The 22699-nt window shown below is 38.7% G+C and overlaps 1 protein-coding gene across 1 annotated transcript in view; it reads left to right on the top strand.

Moving 5' to 3' along the window:
* LOC124795066 overlaps positions 1 to 21717 on the top strand; it is a 32476-nt gene extending 10759 nt beyond the window's left edge. Inside the window, exons 3-4 of the mRNA XM_047258877.1 lie at positions 17832 to 18010; positions 18099 to 21717. Of these exons, the coding sequence (XP_047114833.1) occupies positions 17832 to 18010; positions 18099 to 18185 (266 nt within the window). The 3' untranslated portion in view covers positions 18186 to 21717. The remainder of the gene's footprint in view (positions 1 to 17831; positions 18011 to 18098) is intronic.
* Positions 21718 to 22699: the final 982 nt, after the last annotated feature.

The following is a 22699-nucleotide window of genomic DNA, read 5'->3' as shown; positions in this document are numbered from 1 at the left end:
TTCTAGTTCAGACTGGCCAATACTGTTGTGGAAAGTCAGTATGGAGGCAGAAGAGTGTACTAGTGTTGCTCTTGTTCAAACAAGTTGCAGTATTGGCTCTGAGCACTATGGGACTTAACTTCTGAGGACATCAGTCCCCTAGAACTTAGAACTACTTAAACCTAACTAACCTAAGGACATCACACACATCCATGCCCGAGGCACGATTCGAACCCGCAACCGCAGCAGTCGCGCGGTTCCAGGCTGTAGCGCCTAGAACCGCTCGGCCACGCTGGCGCATTGTTGGTAGAGCACAAATATCTGAATGTCATAAAACAACATATGGAACAAAATGTGGCATTCGCTTTGTACTGTATGATCTGGATGAATCGGACCAAGATTTGTTGCTATGGAGATCTGGGATACACAATGTGGGCACAAGAAGTACAGTTCCAGGAAACTTTAGTGTTTGTTATCATCATATGAAAGTGTTTCTGGATAAGTATTCTTTCCTACAAAGAAGTTGTTTTGATCCATTTCGGATTCATGAGAAGACAGTGAAGTGTACCCTCAGAGAAATTGATATAAAATCAGTATTGAAAGTGAATCAGTGCATGGGACTTAACATGAAACCAGGACAAAAGTTATGTTCCAGGTGTGTTACACTGCTAAAAAATGAAGAATATTCTGATAATTTACATGACAATGACAAAGAGTATCAGCTACCTACAACCACAGCGGATGAGCAATTAAATACTTCAGTGACTGCTCTTGGTTTGTCTCCAATGAAGACACACAAAGTTGGGAAAAGAGACGGCCCAGCTACGGTAGAAGAAAACTACAAGAAGCTCAAATGGAATTAAAACACAAAATAGCTGACAAACTAATTGTGGAAGAGGAAGAACTATCTGCTCCAAAGGAACAGAAATCATGCCAGAAATGCTCTGATTTGGACAAAACTGTGCATGATTTGAAAGAAAAATATGCCATATCCACATGCCAGAAATAGCTATTCTTACCCTTGCACCTTCCAGCTGGTCTATTGACTAAACGGCAAAGGAATTCAATGTTTCTACATATATGGTAAAGCAGGCTAGTAAAATAAAAGCAACCCAAGGAGTGCTTCCACAACTTCAGCAGGCTCAGGGTAAGCAATTGAGTTCAGAAATAAAGGTGCTAGTGTTGGAGTTTTGTGAGAATAATGACTACAGCCGAATAATGCCTGGAAAAAAAAGACTACATAACGGTGAAAATGCGAAATGTACGTGTACAGATGCAAAAAAGACTGTTGCTACGCAACATATCAGAACTATATGTAGAATTCAAGGAAAAGTATCCCAATACCAAAGTAGGTTTATCATCTTTTTTCAATCTTCAGCCAAAATGGGTTGTGCCTGTAAGTGCAAGGAGCAGACACAATGTTTGTGTATGTGAGACCCATCAAAATGCTAAGCTGATGTTTGCTGCTATAAAGGATTCTGGTCTGGATTACAAAGGTGCAATGAAGCTGCTAGTGTGTGACATCAGTTCCTACCAGTGCGTGATACACAGGTGTGAAAAGTGTCCTGGCAAGGCAAATCTTGCAGAACACATGTATAACAAACTGTATGGTGAACTCCTTATGGATGATGAACTTGTTTTTTACAAACAATGGACACACATGGATTGCACAAGTCTTGAAACAAAGCAAAGTACAGTGGAAGATTTTGTTGAAATGTGTTGTCAAAAAACGGACAAACTGACCACACACAGCTTCACAGCAACAGCACAATCGGCTTATCTCCAGTTTTTTAAGGATAATTTGAAACAAGATGAAATTATAGTAACACTAAACTTTTCTGAAAATTATGTATTTATAGTTCAAGATGCCATCCAAGGATGTCATTGGGACAACAAATGGCTCTGAGCACTATGGGACTCAACTGCTGAGGTCATTAGTCCCCTAGAACTTAGAACTAGTTAAACCTAACTAACCTAAGGACATCACAAACATCCATGCCCGAAGCAGGATTCGAACCTGTGACCGTAGTGGTCTTGCGGTTCCAGACTGCAACGTCTTTAACTGCACGGCCACTTCGGCCGGCATTGGGACAACAGTCAAGCAACTCTCCAGGCATTTGCGATTTACTATAGAGGTGAATCATGTGATGTGTCTGTCATGAACCCGTGCGTTTTTAGTGACTGTTTAATTCATGATGCCATTACAGTTCATGCCCACATTCGCACTGTCATGGCATATGTGAAAAACAAGCTGCCTCACATACGTTTTGCGAAACACTTCAGTGATGGGGCAGCTAGTCAGTACAAAAACTGTAAAAATCTCAAAAATTTATGCATGCATTACCATGATTTTCAGATTCATTCAGAATGGAATTTTTTCGCAACAAGTCATGGTAAAAATGTATGTGATGGTACTGGTGCTACCATTAAGCTCATGGCATCACGAGCTAGTCTGCAGCAACCTACAGAAGGTCACATTCTAACACCTCTTCAATTATTTACCTGGATACAGAAAAATATCTCTGGCGTACAGTCATTCTATGTTTCGAAAGATGAGGTGAAATCTGTCAAAGAGTTGCTAAAAAGCAGACTAGAACACGTTAAAACTGTTGCGGGCACAAGGAGCCATCATCACTTCTCTCCAGTGGACTCTGACAATGTGCAGATGAGCAGACTGTCTGGTTATAACTAATGGTTCATGCACAACACGTGTCTTCACAGTGTGTGTGACTCAGGATTCAGAAGCAAAAGCAGCAACATTCAACCAGGTTGCTATGTTATTGCTGTTTATGATGAAAAATGGTACTTAGGATGTCTTGCAGAGTGCTGTGAAGCAGAAGGTGATGTATTTGTGAACTTCATGGCACCGGCAGGACCAGCAAGATCATTTCATTGGCCACATTTGGCAGACAGGTGCTGGATTCCTTTTGAACATATTCTTATGACTGTTCCAGTGCCTACCACAGGGTCAGGAAGACAGTACAATTTGCCACTCAATGTAGAGAGTACAGTAGCTAAAGTGTGGGAGAACTTCTGTTCAAAGCACAATCGACTAGTTTTTAGCAGTTAAGGTGCAGTAAACATTAATGATAGGTTGTGTTAATCCATCTATATGTTGTTGCTTAGTGATTAAACAGTTGTGGGAGAGGATAAGAAGAGGCAGAACAGTTTACGATATGTTTTTACAAAATTGTGTTGTGGAACAATGGCCACATCACCAAATACATCTGTCAACTTCCATTGTACACAAATGTCCTGCAACAACATGCTGAAATTTTGAAATATATATCATTATGGTCTACTTATGCAGTGTGTGAAATTTGGCTTGGATACCACTTGTCCCTTTTGTGCTACCACGCTTCAAAAATCCATGTTTTTCAGGTAATTTTTCGAATTTTTGTATTTTTGTGTGCATGTAACTCAGTTTTTGTGAGTGATATGGGCATGATGAGTTCTGTGTGTGTTTAGGCCACATTAAGCTTACCACAAAAAAATTTATACCCTTTTTGAGTGAATTATATTTGGCATAGAGGGCACCTGCAATATGTACCTTTTAACATATTACATTTTTTTAATCACATTTTGGAATTTTTTATTTTCCCTCAGAAATATGTTGTTGGTGTTTTGATTTACAGAGTGTGTTCTCTAAATTGATGTTACTGGGTTGTAAAAATTTCACTGGACTGTGTGGAATAGTTCCAAAGTTATTAAGACCTGAAGTTGGGTCTGAAGATAGATTGCCAGATGCGGGTTGCAATTTCCGGGTCACGCCACCTTCTTTCACAAGTCATAATTCTGGAACTAATTGGCAGGGGAAACTAATACTTTGTACACGAGTGTTCCACACATGGTAGAATTTGTGTACTGAATTTCAGTCAAATCTGAGACTATGAGCTGGAGCGCCTGGTTGAACTGACACGGAATGACCAAGTAAGGTGGTGTAGATGAAAGAGGAGTTAATATTGTCCCATTGAAACAACAATCAAGTCTATATCTGAAGGCAGGGTCGTCAGTGAAATACAACACTTAACGATGAAAACATATTTATTACTGACACCGGTGTCCAGCCAGAACAGAACCGATCAGATCTCTGGAAGGAGAGTGCACTTATATATGTATGCCTAATTTCTACAACTACTGAACCTTCCAAATATACAAACATAACAAGTGTAAAAGTTTCAGACACCTTCCAGAAATGATAAATATGAAATAATAAATAATTACGTGCAGTCGACTTCGAACCAGACACACAGTACACCATCCAGTGACGCTGACCGCTACTCCGCACTAATGGCACCAGAGCTTGCAGCATAGCTTCCTGTCCAGGACCAGTGACCTGCTGTTTCAGATGCCCTCATTGGAACCAATAGTAGCACCTTAGATCTGGATCTTGTTGATGGTCCTCTCTATGGCAGCCCTGGTGGATCCTCGTGTTCTGGTCATGTTGGTACATCCTCTCCAGTAGAATGATCATCAATGGTAGCCCCTCCTGTTGGAGCCTCTGTCAGTACTGTGGGCCTTGAGTTTCCTTGAACTTACCATTGTCAGTCTGCATTTGGACTGTAGTAGGTCGTCATATGGAGGACATGGACAATGTCTCATTACTTTGTCATCTTGATGAAGGCTTGTAATCTTAGACTTCGTAAGTGAATTCTGACGAGTGACAAAGGATGCGATGTAGTTCAGAGTAGCACTTTAATAATGTTTCTGATAGTCCTACTTTCCATACAGGCTAAAAAATCCATACCGAGACTCCAACAGTATCTCACTGGCAAGTGATAGACTTCATAGTGTTCTCAGTCTTTGTCCTGGGCATCCAAGGTCTGTACACAAGCCAGTTGCCTTGCTTCTTTGGTCCTGGTGATGAGGCTTTAATGTTGTCATTCTGAGTATCATCTGGATGAAACAGGAACAGTGTATCCATTGTTGCCTCAGCTTCATGATTGTGGAGCAGGAAGGACAGAGTGAAGTCTGTAGGGTCTTTCTTCATCGCGTTTATAAGTGAATGTCAGGACTGACAGTATTGCATCCCAGTCTTTATGTTTAACGTACATTGAGAGTATGTCTGCCAATATCTTATTAAAGCATTCTGTGAGGCCATTCATCTGTGGCTGGGAGGCAGTTGTCATCTTGTGGGTGATGTTGCAATCTGAAATTATCTCCGATATTTGTCATGAATGGAAAACATTTTCACTATCAGAGATCATCACATGGAATGCTCCATGTTTCAAAAAATGATGTCTTGTACAAGGAACTTAGGACTTTCTGTAGCTTCAGGAGTCAATACAGCTTTGGTGACAGCATAACAACTGAGGTAGACAGTGTAGGCTGCTATCCATCGATTCCCATTTGTCCGCTTCAGGAAAGTCCCCAAGAAGTCAATTCTAATTCAGCAGAATGGTGCTGCCAAGGGCGGGATTGGTGCTAGGTGCCTCAGAGCATGTGCCCTGTCATTGACGTTCCTTGCAGTGGCTCACATAGTGTTTTAATGGATCACTGGAGACCAGGCCAGTGATACCTGTGTCTGATTCGATCTGGAATCTTCAAGAATCCCAGGTGACTAGATATTGGAATGTCATGGATATACTTCAGGATAGCTGGGTGCAGATGAGCTGTAACAAGCAAACATTTCCACACCAGCAGATCATAGTTTCTCTTATATAATGTTCCATTTATTAACTGGAATCCTCCTTTTGGTCAGTTCCTCATTCTTAAAGATTTATATGGTTTTCAGTAATGCTGGATCTTCCCTCAGTTCAGCAGCAATGTCATTTAATGTAGCTTGACAGAAATATCATCCACACTACTGTGATCTGCCAAAGGATTGCCTGAAGGACACCCAGTTTCCTTGTGTTTGCAACCGTTTTTGTATTCCATTGCGATGTCATTTACCTGGAGCTTCAGTGCTCATCTTGCTAGTCGACCTGACGGGTCCTTCAGGGTAGTCAGCCAGTGTAGAGAATGGTGATGTGTCACAATGATGAATGGTTTGCCAATTAAATATGGTTGCAACTTGGTGATGATAGACAACCACAAGGCAGTGTTTCTTAATTGTACTTGGAGAATACGCTGGAAGTTTGAGCTATTGCCTTTTCAGGACTTCCTAAATTTGTTTTAGAACTGCCCCTATCCCAAAGCTGCTAGCTTTGGTGTGATGTTTTGTCTTGGCATTCTCATCGTACAATGTTAGAACTATCCATAAGGACAAGGAAAGATCTTTCTTGCACCTCATTCCAGGAAAATTTGGCATCTCCCTGCAATAGTTCTTACAAGAAACATATCTTGCTACAGAAGTTGTTTATGAACCACTGGTAGTATGAGTACATCCAAGAAAACTCCTCACATCATGAATGTGCTGAGGCATTGGAAAATTGTAATTGCTCTTATTTTCTCTGGATATGGATGGATTCCATCACCCCTCACTAGGTGCCTCAAGATTTTTATTTCTTGGCTGACGAAGAGGTACTTTTTGGATTCAGGCAGAGACTCACAGTATGAACACACTTCACAACTGTTGTCAGGAGGCTTAGATGTTCTTAGGATGTCTGTAAGAAAACAACGTCATGCAATAGCAAAGACATATTGTCCATTTATAGTGTCAAAGCACGTTGTCCGTCATACATTCAAAGGTGCCTGGAGCCTTACATAGTCCAAACAGCATAACACTGAACTTGTAATTGTCAATAGTTATGATTACAGTTGTTTTCTCTATCATCCTCATCAGCTTCAATTTGCTGGCAGCCTGATTGCATGCCCATAGTTGGGAAATACTTTGCTCCTTTTAACAGTCCATTGTGTCATCAATCCACAGCACTGGATTGATATCTTTCTGATTTTGTTCAGTCAGTGGTAGTTGACACAGTAATGCCACACACTGTTTTTCTTTTTCACAAGGATCTCCGTAGAGGACCAAGAACTTTCTGAGGGTTCACTGATGTCACATACAGCATCATCTCCACTTCCTCCTGGATTATCTGTTGTTCAGCTGGTGACGCACACTACAAATGCTGGCTAATTGGTGGATGGTCCCAGTGTTTTATCATGGATCACTTGGTCTGTCTTTTCTCTACTCCAAATTTGAAAGCATTTGAAAATTGACACATAATCACTTCACTGGCATTGTTCCTCAGTCAATCCATATCCTATTAGCAATCTGATAATACCTTTCTCCCTGGCGTTGTCTGTATTGGTAGCAGAGCATGATTTTTCATCAATGACACTAACAAGGAATGGTCCAATAAGACATATCAAAACCTACCCTGAAATTTTTACACAGGAAGAATACAATGAAAGAAATGCACTGTCAAAATTTTAGCTGCTAAGAGGCACTGCAAGTATTAAAAAAAAAAAAAAAGTGAAAATTGCCACATTCATAGTGCGCCAGGTGGCGGTAGAAATGTACAGCCCTGATGGCGCTGTGGCAATTGTGCATGTGCAACTAGGCACACACTCAGCCGAGGTCGATGGTACATTTGTAAACAGGAAACACAACACAACCCGATCGTAATTTGTAAAGGATGTCTCAGGTTACGGTTGGTTGACAGTTTCTCTGACACTGCAGTACATTGTTACTATTCTCTCGAATTAGCCTCTTAAGTAACATCTGTTATAAATTATCAGTTGCTTTTTGCAGTATTGGTAAGCATTGTCACTACAGATAAACCTGAATTAATATTTATTGTGCTTCCACAAAGCATGCCTGCTAATAGTACCTTTTTTTATCTTCCAGTTTTACAGTAATGTGGAATCCAATTAACATTCTCAATTTAACAATGATGAAATATGAAGAACATCGTTTCCAGCCAAAATCACCTACTTCTCCTGAAGACATACATATGTGTCATTTGTTACTTGATTTCCTTCATATTCATTCAAATCATATTAACATTTCATTTGAAACTTGTGGATATGTTAGAAGAAATAGGAAATAACTCTGATGATTCCATGAATTGTGGTTCGGACGATGTCAGTTGTGCCAGTAACACTTCTGAAGAAGAATACCTTCCAAGCCTAAAAAAGCATGTACTGCAACAGCTTTCAGCGACAAAGAAAAGGCAGTGAAATATTGGTTAAACAAAGGAGGAAAAAAACACTTGAAGTTACGCGGTGTGCAAAGGTGTTTTTGTTTCGTAAAATCAGAGTGTGAACTGTACAAATGGAAGAATGAATTGCATGAAGTAAGAAATATGCGCCAAATGGAAACCCGAAACCATCTGAATGAAAAACTGTTCAGAAGATTTAGAACTGCTCGTTAGAGGCTATGCACCATTATCGATGGGGATATATGAGACTGGGCCCTCCAAACTGCATCTGACATGAGCATTGCTAATTTCCAGAATCATCGACCTGGCTATGCGAGTTCAAGAAATTGTACAGAGTAGGAAGTCACAAAATTACCAAGTTAATGTCACGCAAACGTGTACAGCAGCTGCCATGATAGACAGTGCTATAGAGAAATTCACAGCTGACGTAAAGGTGAATCTTGCTGTTATCACTGGGTGCTGTTTATAATGCTGATCAGTCAGTTTCCATGAAAGAGCTGCTTGCACACCACACTTTGTCATTTCAGGATGAAAAAAAGACGGAGTTGGTTGTCCAATCAATGAATGCAGTGACACATTCATATATGTTAATGCCAGTGATAAGTATGAGTGATTTACTGTTTACACAGCTGAATATTTGTCTTCAAGAACCGCAAGGCAAATTAGACCCAAAAATTAAAAATGGACTGTTTAGTTGCAAAAATCTTGTAATCAACGTATCGAGATCTGGAAAAATGGGAAAGAATAATTTTCAACATTTCATTCAAAACATATTCCTACCAGCTGTGGAAATTAATTAGTTGCTTTTGTTGGATTCATGGTCTGGACATAACGACGCCTCTCTTACTGTGGACGACGACGAAAAATCTATAGATGTAATGTGGATTCTGCCTGGAACTACTAGTGCAGTTCAATCTCTTGACAAAGAATTTTTTTGACAGTGGAGAGCATTTTTCAGGAAATTATCAGACAACAACATTTCCGATACCTCTCTCTCATTTCAGATTTATCAGCGCAACAGTATTCTTAAGCTCCAGTCATTAGTGCATTACCAGTTTTCTTCGCCATGTTTTACAAATTTGGTCCAAGTATGCCTGGTAAGCAGTGGAATATGCAGAACAATGGCCGGGACCATTTCTGACTCCCTTTCAGTTCTGTCTAAATGAAACTAGTGGTTACTGTGAAGTGTGTGACTGCATTAATTTTTCCTTTGTCCAGTGTGCCTGGTGCAAGAAAAATGTGTTGTTTCTGTCATTCAGTAGACACTTTGTATTTTTAGGATGACTACAGGGAATAAACAAAGATCTGTTTCACTGATAGTCAAATGTACAACATTATTATAAGGAATGGCCTACAGGAATTGTTATAAAATGTTGTACTGCAAGACATTTCATTTCAACAAATTATAAGTCCTTATTGACGGAAGCCATCTGGGACATCAAACACTGTTATGATTTTATTTCCTCTGCTAGCCACTTTTATCAGAATTACATGTGCAAGAATTGAACTGTCAATATGAAGTTATTCAAAAATAATGTTTGTATAGTTTAAACCAGATTTTCACTGGAGCAAACAAGCTAACAAGCACGAGCAAAAGAGAATTCTGTCTGGTGTACACGGTAGGCCTCTTGCAGGTCTTTCAACTGGATGCCACTGCAGTTACTTACGTGTCCCTAACCTTCCCCAGTTACCTAATTGGAAAATGGAGACCTGTAGTTTAACATGGAATCCGAACCACATGTATTTCGTGGCCACTCCAACATCTGTGAGAAGTGAATGCTCGGTTAAAAATCATAATGAAAAAGTTGTGGTCTGATCGGGATTTGATCACGTGCTCTCTGGATCATGAAGCGCACACTTTGCCACCGGACCATTTTTGTTTTAGGAGAGAGGGGGGGGGGGGGGGGGGAGGAGAGAGTGAGAGGAGAATAATAATAATAATAATAATAATAATAATAATAATAATAATAATAATAATATGACCATTAGACCTTACATGTGTAGTGGAAACAGTGGCTGTGTCACAACAGCTTGAGATGATGCTCAACATTGGTAATTAGTGTTCTGCTTAAAAATTTCCCTGAATGGTAATGAGAAGCCATGGAAAAATGGCAGCCGACATACAAGGAAAAGTTTGGACCGATGCTAAGGAGAGATGGAGGTGCAATTCTGTGTAAAGCGCATGATCTGCACGCGTATCATGCTTCCATACAAACTGAGACATTTAAATTCTTCCTTCCCTGTGCCATTTTGCATACTTCATCAAGAACAGTGCACTCGCGATGCAAAATAACCCTCCCTGAATAGCAAAGTTTCACGTTATGGCTCTGACAGTAGAGTTGTATCCTACCGAATATTAGTTCCAGAAACTAACAACACAGCATTCATAGGCATGTTTGCTACCTCTTGTGCTTTTCTGTTCCCTCTACTATAAACAGTTCTACCCATATACAAGTGAATGGTAGTGAATTCTGTGTGAATGCTCATTTGCTTGTGTTTGCTTCCATTCGCTCCATTGGAAACCAGGCTTTAGGTGCTTAAAACTGGTGTCTGTGAGCTCTGGATAATTCCGCTATGTGGCGCAGCGTGAGTGATTCACCGAGTTGCATGCTAGGTGGGCAGGCTGTACAAATCACTGTTATAAGCTGTTCTTCGTGCGGCAAAAGTGTGTAACTTCAACATTTTTCACAATATACTTGCAGTGCCTTTTAGCAGCTAAAGTTTTGACAGTACGTTTCTTTCGTTGTCTTCTTCCTGTGTAAAAAATTTCGGGGTAGGTTTCGACCTGTCTTATTGGACCATTTCCTTGTGTGATGTCCTTCCTGGACTGGCTTGGATGTCTTTACACATACAACTTTAGGGATGAGTTGTGGCTGCTCATGACGATTAGTGGTCCAAAGTTCTCCTTCGTCATGCGCAACACTTACAATCATTGCTGGCATATAGGTTTCTTTTGTGAGCTGAGTAGTTTTTTGCAGGCATCAGAAGCTTCACAGTTGAAATGTACATCTCAGTGGATGACTGGAACTTGCTTGATTGATGATGATGGGATAACAGATTCTTCAAAGGCAAACAACTGCTTGGAACAAGCTTTGTTGTATGTGTTTGTTGGAATAGTTTTGTCATTTTGGGGCTCTGACCTTCCCCAGTTTGTGATTGCTTGTGATGCCTGCAAGAAGTCACATCCAAGAATAACATCATGACTGCATTCTGTTAATATGACAAGTTTGAAGGACTGTGTTCAGTCACTGATAGTTATTCTTGCAATACATGTCTCTATTGGCTGCATGTATCTCCCATTTGCGACCGTCAGCACAGTTGCTTTCATATAATGGAAAAATCTTCTTCTTCTGGTGACATTAAGCTTTCAGCATTACAGAGAAAGAAGACCTTGAATCAACTAGTGCCCGGACTGATTGGCCACCGATGATGGTGTCAATGAGATTTTCTGTCATTTTGGTAACTGTCGCCCATGGAGGATTTTCATCTGTGGTGGCCTCACCTCCATATATGGTCTCTTCGCTTAGGTTTCCTGAATTTGGTGGCAAGGCAAGCTGCTTGCACCACTGTGTGGCAGAGGGCGATGGCTATGGCACATTGTGGAGCAACTTAATCCAGAATATGATGATGAGCCTCACATCACAGATCAACTATAATTGTCCACAGTTGACTGACATGAATAGGACTGTTGTGTTGGATGAGGTTTGTGGCATCTTTCTCTAGAATAGCGCACAATGTATCCAGGCCCTTCACACTGAAAACAGACAGTTGTGTTGTCCTCCGCCCTCCAAATATCTGTTTCTCTGTGGGCGTTTTACTTGTTGGAGGAGTTGGTTGTACCTAAATTGGTCAGAAGCTGGGTTGTCATTTGTTGGCAGTGGTGTAAGTCCAAGTCATTCCTCATGGTGTGCTTAACTGGTGGTGGAGATAGATGCCAAAGATTGATACACATCTTCTGCAACATTGTGTATTACCTCTTGGCGTAATGGGTTGACATACATGGCTGCTATCTCTTGTGCAATCAGTGTGACATTTCTGGCTAGCATACACTGCTGTATCTCTCTTCTTACGATCTGGGATATGAGAGAAACGAGGTTTGGTTATCTTCCACAACTGACATAGGGACCACATTCGGGAGCCATTCATACCTGTTTTGTCTGACATTTTCTGTTGCATATTCTCGATGTGCTGGCACCACTTGATGAATTCTTCTGTTGCCTTGACATCATTTACCAGGAGAGTTTGCTACATGTCTTCCGTGACTTCTTTCATCAGTGTGAAATTTTGTCAGCTTCTGTCACATTCATGTCCATAGTGTTGCTAAGGGGCAAAACATAATGTACATTTATACCTGTCATTTCTCCATGATGTTGGGTCCCATTCTTCAATTATTATTCTGCTACGTGGACTTATCTGAGGTACAGAAAGCTGGTCGAAACCTGAAATAGATACCAGTGAGATTTTTCGGGAAATTTAAGTGTTCTCAAAAGGACAGATTATGGGAAATGTAGATGGTCTATTTGTCACAGTAGACAAGAAAGTCAAATCCTCTGAGATAGAAACTGAAGCCACATGCAAGATTGTTTGGGCAAGATTTGGTATCGGGGTTGGGCATAAAATGGTAATTGGATCTTGTTATTGCCCACTAGACTCATCTCCTGGTGTAACCAAAAACTTTAGAGAGAGTCTCAGCTTTCGTGTATGTAAGTTCGCCAGTCATAATGTAATCATTGGTGGAGAATGTAATCATCTGATAATCGATTGGAAAACTTGCAATTTTGTTAGTGGTGGGCATGACAAGACATATTGTGAGACATAACTAAAAGTCTTCTCTGAAAATTACCTAGAGCAGATAGTTTGGAAACCAGCTTATGATAGAAATATGTTGGCTGGAATGGCAACAAATTGACCTGACCTCATTGAGGATATGCATATTGAAACTAGTGTCAGTGACCACGATGTGATGTGGAGAGAGTGTCATATCTCAATGAGGACCTTGAAACTTTCAGTACAGGGTAGGAGCATGTAGAGGAATTGTTACTCAAGTCCAAAAGAATAATTGGCCTTGCATTGGTTTGATAAGTACCAAGTAGAAAAGCTCATAACTGGAGGGACCCTCCATGGTATATTGTCACTATAAACAAATTTCCAGAGAAACTGAGATCATAGATAATAGATGTAAAATGAGAGCATAGATAATAGATGGAAAACAAAGCATAGAAATATATATATATATATATATATATATATATATATATATATATATATATATATATATATATATATATATATATATATATATATATATATATATATATGTTAAATGAAAGGCATTTTGCTGTCAAGAAAGCAATGCATGAAGCCTCCAGTGACTACTGTAGCAGAATATTGTCAAATTAGCTTTCACAAAACCCAGAGGAATTCTGATCATATGTAAAGGCTGTAAGTTGCACCAAATTTAGTGTGCAATCCCTAGCAAATGAGACAGGAACTGAAACTGAAGGTAGCAAATGTTTCTTTCCAAAAGAAAACTCAGGCGAATGGCCACATATTAATCCCCATACCACTGAAAAGGATAATGGAATGTAGTCTAATTAAGTCGGGTGATGCTGAGGGAATTAGATTAGGAAATGAGGCACTTAAAGTAGTAAAGGAGTTTTGCTATTTGGGGAGCAAAATAACTGATGATGGTCGAAGTAGAGAGGATATAAAATGTAGGCTGGCAATGGCAAGGAAAGCGTTTCTGAAGAAGAGAAATTTGTTAACATCGAGTATAGATTTAAGTGTCAGGAAGTCATTTCTGAAAGTATTCGTATGGAGTGTAGCCATGTATGGAAGTGAAACATGGACGATAAATCGTTTGGACAAGAAGAGAATAGAAGCTTTCGAAATGTGGTGCTACAGAAGAATGCTGAAGATTAGATGGGTAGATCACATAACTAATGAGGAAGTATTGAATAGGATTGGGGAGAAGAGAAGTTTGTGGCACAACTTGACCAGAAGAAGGGATCGGTTGGTAGGACATGTTCTGAGGCATCAAGGGATCACCAATTTAGTATTGGAGGGCAGCGTGGAGGGTAAAAATCGTAGAGGGAGACCAAGAGATGAATACACTAAGCAGATTCAGAAGGATGTAGGTTGCAGTAGGTACTGGGAGATGAAAAAGCTTGCACAGGATAGAGTAGCATGGAGAGCTGCATCAAACCAGTCTCAGGACTGAAGACCACAACAACAACAACCACTGAAAAGATGAGTGCAATAAGTGCTAGTGTCAGTGGTGTTAAGAAGCAATCAAAATTGCTAAAACTGAATTAAGCTCCAGGATCCAGTGGATCCCTATTAGATTCTACATCGAATTTGCAGCTGAGTTAGCTACTCTTTTGACTGTAGTCTGTCATAAATCCCATAAACAAAAAACCGAGCCTAGTAGTTGGAAGGAAGCACAGGTCACACCCATCTACAAGAAGAGTAATAGAAGTGATGATCCACAAAACTGCTGTCCCACATCCTGGACATCAGTTTGGTGTAGAATCTTATAACGTATTCTGAGCTCAAACACAATGAGGTATCTCGAACAGAATGACCTTCTTTATGCCAGCCAGCATGGATTCCAAAAACATTGATCATGTGAAGACCCACTCTTCACACTTATCTCATGATGTTCTGAAAGATTTTAATCAAGGCAGTTATGTAGATGCAGTATTTCTTCATCTCTGAAAAACATTTGACTCAGTATCACACTTGAGCTTATTGTCTAGTTTGATCGTATGGGGTATTACGTGAAATTTATGAATGGATTGATGATTTTTTGGTAGGAAAGCATGTTATCTTGGATGGATAGTCATTGTCAGTTTTAGAAGTGGTGCCCAAGGGAAGTTTGTTGGGACCTATGCTGTTCATGTTGTATATTAATGACCATGTAGACAATATTAATAGTAACCTCAGACTTTTGTAAATGATGCATTTATCTGTAATGAAGTTCAGTCTGAGCAAAGTTGCGTAAATGTTCAGTCGGATCTTGACAGGATTTAAGAGTGGTGTAGAGATTGACAGCGTGCTTTAAATGTTCAGAATGTAAAACTGTGCATTTCCCAAAACAAAAAATTGTAATATCATAGGACTATAACATGAATGAGTCATAGTTGGAATTGGCTACAAATATATGAGTATAACATTTTGTAGGTATATGAAATGGAATGATCACATAGGCCCAGTCATTGGCAAAGCAGGTGGTGGACTTTGGTTTTATTGGTAGAATACTGCGGAATTGCAACTGGACTACGAAGTAGATTGCTTACAAATCTGTCTTGCAACCCATTCTAGAATATTGCTCATGTGTGTTGGATTTGTACCAAATAGGACTAACAGGGAATATGGGATGTATACAGAGAAGGGCAACACAGATGATCACAGGTTTGTTTGACCCACGGATGAGTGTCACAGAGATACTGAAGAAAATGAACTGGGAGTCTCTTGAAATTCTTTCAATCAGTTCAACAGGCCCTGACCAGCATCTCCAGAAAACACTGATGAATGCTTGATGTGCAGTTGAGTTACTGTTGCATTGGAATTCATCTGTTTCATGTTAATATATAAATCTTGGGAACAATTTACTGCTTGTGTACTGGTTACTGTCGACACAGGTGATGGTTTTTATGTTGCGTAATTGGAGCCCGGAGATGTAAACATTGTGGAGTATCTGGTATCTCCACCAAACAGCACCGCATTGAAACCACAATCAAGTCTCAAGCCAAAGCCAGGGTTGTCAGTGTAGTACATAGCTTAGAATTGAAAGCACTTTTATTACTGACCCCAACGTACAGCCAGAAAAAGACTGATCTCCTGGACGGAGAGTGCACCTATTTATATGTGCATTGAATATTCAAGAATGCTAGTAAAAACAAACAAAGGAAAGTCCAGGATGGAATAACAACAATACTATGAAAAGGTTAGATTGATACTCACCATATAGACGAGTCACTGAGTTGTAGACAGGCTCAGTGGAGAGACTGCTATACATTTAAGTTTTTGGCCGAAGGGCCTTCTTCTGAGTAGAAAACAGACACACATTCACACAATCACAACTCGCACACACTTGACCACTGTCTCTGGCCGCTGTAGCTGGACTGCCAGTTTCGGCAACAAGACAAGATTTTCCCTGACAAACAACTTCACAGCCAAAAGATGGAGCTCATTTTTACCTCTGGATGCAGCTGCAGCAGTCACAATTTTATTCGTGGAAAAATACAAATTGTCATCGTTATTTGATATATTCCTTTTTGTGGAACGTTCTTAACAGAAAATATGTACAAGATCCATCTAGAGAAAACTAAACATCTTTGAAATAGCGAGTCTCCATTTCTGTCCATTCAACACCTGCACATGTATTTGACCTTTATCAAATACTTCAATTTGTATTCCATTTTTGGTACTATCTATCTTTCTTAGATTTTCAAATAACTGATATGTACTGTTCCATCCACATCGATTTGTTATATGCTGTGTTGCACAAAGGCAGTGCACCAGTTGTCACTGTCTAGTTTGTCCTTATCTACAGAAGAATTGTTTCATATCATCATTAAATCTTTCTTCTCAGTTTTTGAATTATTTGTGTGTCTTCCACAACTGATTGCTTCTACATATCGTGTTTATGTAGCAGTTTTTGCAGCTCTGAAACTAAAATTTATGTACGTACATTGTTTCCAGACACCCGCCATTGTCATTTTCACAAAAACATGCAACACATGAGAATGTGCATAAAAACTAAATGAGACCACCTTATGCAAAGCTGCTTGAGCCACTAACTCTCAAAGGCTGTATGAGGTACCACCTGGCAGCTTTTTTTCATACTACCTAGGCTTCAACAGCTGCACATACATTCCAGGAACTTCAGGTAGCACTGGTATTTTCAGAACTGAAATTCAGAAGACTGTTATAATTATAAACTGAGAGATCAACATCTATATCTATATCTGCAACTACACAGCTACTCCGCAAGCCACCACATGGTATGTAGCGGGGGGTATCCTGTACCACTACTTGTTACTTCCTTGCCTGTTCCACTTGCAAACAGAGCAAGGGAAAAACAACTGCCTGGATGCCTCCGTATGAGCCTTAATTTCTTGTATCTTATCTTCATGGTACTTACACACAATATATGTTGGTGGCAGTAGAACTGTTTCGCAGTCAGCTTCACATTTTTTAAATAGTGTTTCTTGAAAATAACGTTGTCTTCCCTCCAGGGATTGCTATTTGAGTTTCCAAAGTATCTCAGTAAACTTATGTGTTGTTCAAACCTTCTGGTAACAAATGTAGAAGCCTGCCTCTGAATTACTTCAGTGTCTTCCTTCATTCCGACCACTTCTAAGCATAAAACTTGAAAATAAAACTGTACTTTTTATTAATTTGTTGACTCGTAGTATTAAAATGCATGAAGCCTAAGTTCCACCACCCTCCAAATGATAATTTATGACTTCAGAACGATACTTTTTTCAATCACTGGACTCATACAGAAGCAAAAGATTGATTTTCATTAATTCTAATGAGTGTGTCTATAGTCTAGTGGTCAGCATTACTATTGACGTAGAGTTGTCAGCTTCAGTTCCCATGGTTCATATCAGATTTTCCTGTGATAAAATGTCTATGACATATTCTGCTCACCCTCATGAAGCCATATGACAAGCTAGTTGGATAGATATGCATAGTAGCTGTCAAGGAGGTATCAAATTGCTAAACTAATTTCAGTGTTTTTTTTCTTCTTTGTGCATGATAAAGGTGAATTAGTGATATTTGTATGTGCTTTTTCTCTAGGTACTCCTTACTGGTCTCAGGGAGCACAGAAGCAGTATTATGTTTCAAAGAGATGCTCAATGAAGTCAGCATGTGAAAAGATTAGAAGCAAGAATATGCCATATTGCACTCACATCTGGTATCAGGATTGGAGGTGTGCTGAATGTTGTCAGGGTGACCGTTGCAATTTCTATGTGTTTGTAAGTTGATTGAAGCCTCGTTCAAATGCATTTATCATGATGTAATATATTTCAACACATTTTAATTTTTCTTTGTAACCTGTTCCAGCTGAGTGGAAGCACAGCTCGTTCAAGTTTGTTTGTGGTGCTTGCTTCAGTTTCTGTCATTTTGGCTGTTGGCAGATTTCTTCAGTAGAAATGATTTGGAAATGAAATTTCCTTCATTATACCGTCCAGCAGTAATTTGCCTCTCATTTTTAGCTCCGGAGTTGTGCTAATTTTAAAGTAGTATTCGAGGTTCAGCAAACATTGTATCTAAGAAAACCTTTGAATGCACATTTTACATTTTAGGAAACATTTTTGGAGGAGTAATATTCTATTTTGATTATAAATGTTATTGTTGCCTTTGACATGTAATCTGTCGAATATTATAGTTATTTGGTACTGTAAGATAAATATTTTTACCAATGACAGACTTTTCATTGTTAATAACTTTACAGATCTGCTAAGTAAATAACTGTAGTTTTACAAATATGGAAGTTTTTCGAAAGAATGTGGAACAGTAAAATGTATTGCTTGAAACTGGAAGAAGGAGGGAGGGCGGGGGTGGGGGGTAGGAAAGAATGAAAGAAAGAAAGAAAGATTGTCACATGTGAGGAAAAATTGTGAAGTAGATTGTGAATTTGTATGTTGCTGTTTGAATTTTGCTTGTTGTAATTTATAGGCACAAAATATCATTTTGTACAACTCCTTTTACATAAGATAAAATGCAGTATTATATTTATGAAGATAAAAACTGTAATTTTAGACACAATTACATTCAACAGTGACACATAACTTAAAAGAAAATACAGGTAAACAAACTCACCTTTGTTTATCTGCACTTGTTAGATATTAATGGAGTCGCCCAATACATTATGTATAACCTGACCAAACACAGTGTACCAATAATGAGGGTAGCACTGTATTGTGGGAGGAAGGAAACAGCTGAAGCTGATCATGTTCTCACGGAAAGTGGAAAACAAATCTGTAAATGTAGCTTTTACAAGTGATAAAAAGCTCACTGTTGGGGAAAGAATTTGGAAAAGTAAGGGGTAGATACTCTCAGGGTACCAGATCTCAGATATGTTCATAATAGCAAAATTTCAGTCCAGTTCATAGTTTGCCCAGGCTATACTTTTATTATGGTATATGACTAGTATCATTTGCAAATTGGTACAGTTTAAACTTGCTAGTGTTGTAGCTATAAGTTATGATTTTTGATTGAGTATTTAATTTCTTCTACTTTGATATTGTGTAGATTAATTAAATAATCTACTTAAAAGTGCTGAAAATGACTATGACTCACTGTGGTTCATTCCTGGACACTCATGTTATTAATTGTACAACATGCACATTTTGTATAAGATTTCATTGAAGAAGGTTATAATATTAAAAGCAGCATACTTGCCTTTGGTAGTAGCTGTTGTATGATAAATAGTAAAACTATAGAGTGAGTGCTGGATTTCAAAATTCACTTTCTTGGGAACCACAATGAAAAGAGGAGGTGGAAAAACTTTTTGAAGAATGAATAAGATCAAATTATGTTGAACAAAATACTCTATAGGGGAATTCTGGAGATGGACAACAGTTGTAATTTAATCACAGTCTAAGGTAGCTTTTCAGTTTGCATTTCAGATCCATGTTATAACTGCTTTATCTTGAACATTATTTGTATTTCTGATATTGTTCTTGACTCTTCTTTTGGTGACAACCTTCAGTGAAGCTAATACCTTGATTTACATTTATTCCAGGGCTGGTTCATATTGATTGAGTGATCTAATGAGAATAATGTTTGCATTTCGATTGGTGTACTCTTTTTTAATGACCCACATGTTAGGTGTCTTATTTACTACTATCACCGCCACTACTACTACTACAACAACTACGACTACCACACCGAGCGAGATGGTGCATTGGTTAGCACACTGGACTTGCATTCAGGAGGACAGCAGTTCAATCCCGCATGCGGTCATCCTGATTTAGGTTTTCTGTGATTTCCTTAAATTGCTTCAGGCAAGTGCTGGGATGGTTTCTTTGAAAGGGCGTGGCCGGCTTCCATCCCCATCCTTCCCTAATCTGATGAGACCGATGACCTCACTGTTTGGCCTGCTCCCTCAAATCAATCCAACCCCACTGTTACCACCACCACCACCACTTCTATGTCTGCTTCTATTTAAACTACTAAAGTGTCATATTGCGATATCAGTTTAATTCTGCTTCTAAGTACACTACTTAAGTGTGACATATTGAGATATCAGTATGTACTTCAGTGAAGTGCTGTAGAGTAATCCCAAATTTGAAGTGTGAAAGTTAGTGTATTCTCTCTTTACAGTTACACAAGTGTATATGTACCCTCTTCTGCAAAGTTCTTTGCATCATTGATGCCTCACATCACTGTATGAGAAAGTGACTAATGTTGTGTGGCAGCTTCAAATGAAAATAACCTGTCGGATAGTGTTATCTGTAGGAGATGCTCTAATGCTGTAGGCCGTGTTATAATAGTTCAACGACCGGTGATGTTGAAATCACGATACCGGTACTGAAATCACTTAAAGGGAATATGCATTTATGGTAGTGAGAGAATTGATAAAACAGCAGTGAGCATGGCATTGTGTGCCAGAGAAGTTGTGTGAAGTGAAATGATTAATGAGAATATTATAAACAAAGCTCTTATAGCATTCTGTTATTCACACAGCTTGTGAGTGCAGTTGTGGTCTACTTTCATTTCAGATGGATGAAAGGATAATCTCAATTTATAAAATCGTATTTTAACAGACATAGCAGAAATGGATGCTGTTGTATTGCATAGGCACAAAGCTAAGATCTCATAATGTATCTGCTCAAGAATTTTTTGTGTATAACATGGACATAACAACAACAAATTAAATTATGAGGCTGTGGTCAGAAACAACATTAGCTAACATACTGCCTGATTTTAAATAAAAAAAATGAAAAATGTAGTACATGCATGCTACTCATAACAATCATTTTTAAACGTCAAACCTTGTTTTCAGTCTTTATTCCTGTGCTTGGTCTCATGAGATTCAGGTAGTTTTTAATTATTTGTTAATACTTTATAAATGTGAAATTTTGTTTGAAAGTCCCTTTTGTTAATTATAGTATCTTTTTTTATTTAAGTGTAATACCAGACTACTCTTATGTGGAGGGCATATCATAGTGTTAACTCATAACATCTAACAATCAACTGGACATGTAATACTTACAAGAATTTTGTTATATAGTGCATAAGTATCTGTGATTAATGGAAGTATTAGTTGTTAAGTTCAATGATTCCTTGTAAAATATGTTTATACTAGTTCAGAGCAAAACTATACGAACTAACACCACATCTTAAATAAATAAATAAAAAATAATTCATGCATGTCATAGCTGTTATAATTAAAACATCCGTTGGGACTCTTGATATCTTCCACTGTAATGATGATCATTCACAGTTGAATTTCCAAATTGTTTGCACAAATAAGGAGCTTATACCAGTGTAAAAGATTATATTACATATACAGTACTGACAGTTATAGTACACTGAAGAACATCATTTCAACCACATTTTCATTTTGTATTACTATCAAATTATTATAAAATATGCCGTCCTTGTAATTCCGTCCTGACATGGTTGTGTTAACACTGAAAATATAAGCACATTTTGTGATACTTTTTGTAAATAAAACCCTTTGAAAGAAAAAAAGTCTCCTAATTTTGTTAACTAAGGAATATTGTGTTGAAATTAGTATTTTATTCTATGAGATATTGTTAATTATTAATCAAGCATATCTGCTGCAGTAACGTGTCATCGTAGGAACACTCGTTTTCTCGCCCTAATTAATTAGTTATATATCAGAAAACAAAGATGATATAACTTACCAAACGAAAGTGTTAGCATGTTGATAGACACACAAAACTGGTATTGAGGGTTATGTTGTTATGAACAGTGATATTGAATGTTGCTGTATACTATGTGTAGCAGTGACAGATAATAAATGACAGTAGAAGCCATTGATTCGTCTGTTATGGAACATTGTGGGTATCGAGAACTATGAGTGGATGTTTATTGCCACATTATTAATCTGGCAATGGCATGTCAATTGCCTGTGAATTTGGGTGAATGAAGATGATGTAATCATTGGATGGTGTGCACGACTAAGAGTGTGGCAATTGCAAATGCATGTTACCTGCAACTGACAGTGAGCCTGCCAAAAAATCAAATTGGCTGTGCTACATCAACGTGGTGGAATCAGTGGTAATTACCAAACGGTGTGTGAGAATTCAAGTGCGGCAGGCAGTACCTGCAGACTTCAGGCAATTGATGGTGACCTGCCTGTGTTATCGGCTTGATACACACTGCTTCAGCTATGTGACAAATGGAGGTGGCACCTAACTTCTCAGTAATTAATGTATGTTGCTTTTACAAAATCATTAAAGAGGGGAAGTTTTTAAGTTATATGAGATTTAATCTTGCAACTTTAGGTCCTACAAATTTTGTGTTTTGTAAATAATTGCTGTTGCAATTCAGGCAAGATGATTTCAGTTAATGAAAAGGTAATGAGATTCTCCTCCAAGGAAGTGTTAATAATAACGATAATAGTAATGAGTTTTTAAATCCTATTTTAAAGCAGGCAAGATGAATGTTAGTGAAGATATGGGAAGGAG

Source organism: Schistocerca piceifrons, chromosome 1 (genome assembly GCF_021461385.2).
Source record: "Schistocerca piceifrons isolate TAMUIC-IGC-003096 chromosome 1, iqSchPice1.1, whole genome shotgun sequence".
Taxonomy (NCBI): domain Eukaryota; kingdom Metazoa; phylum Arthropoda; class Insecta; order Orthoptera; family Acrididae; genus Schistocerca; species Schistocerca piceifrons.
This window is presented reverse-complemented; position numbering and strand designations above follow the sequence as displayed.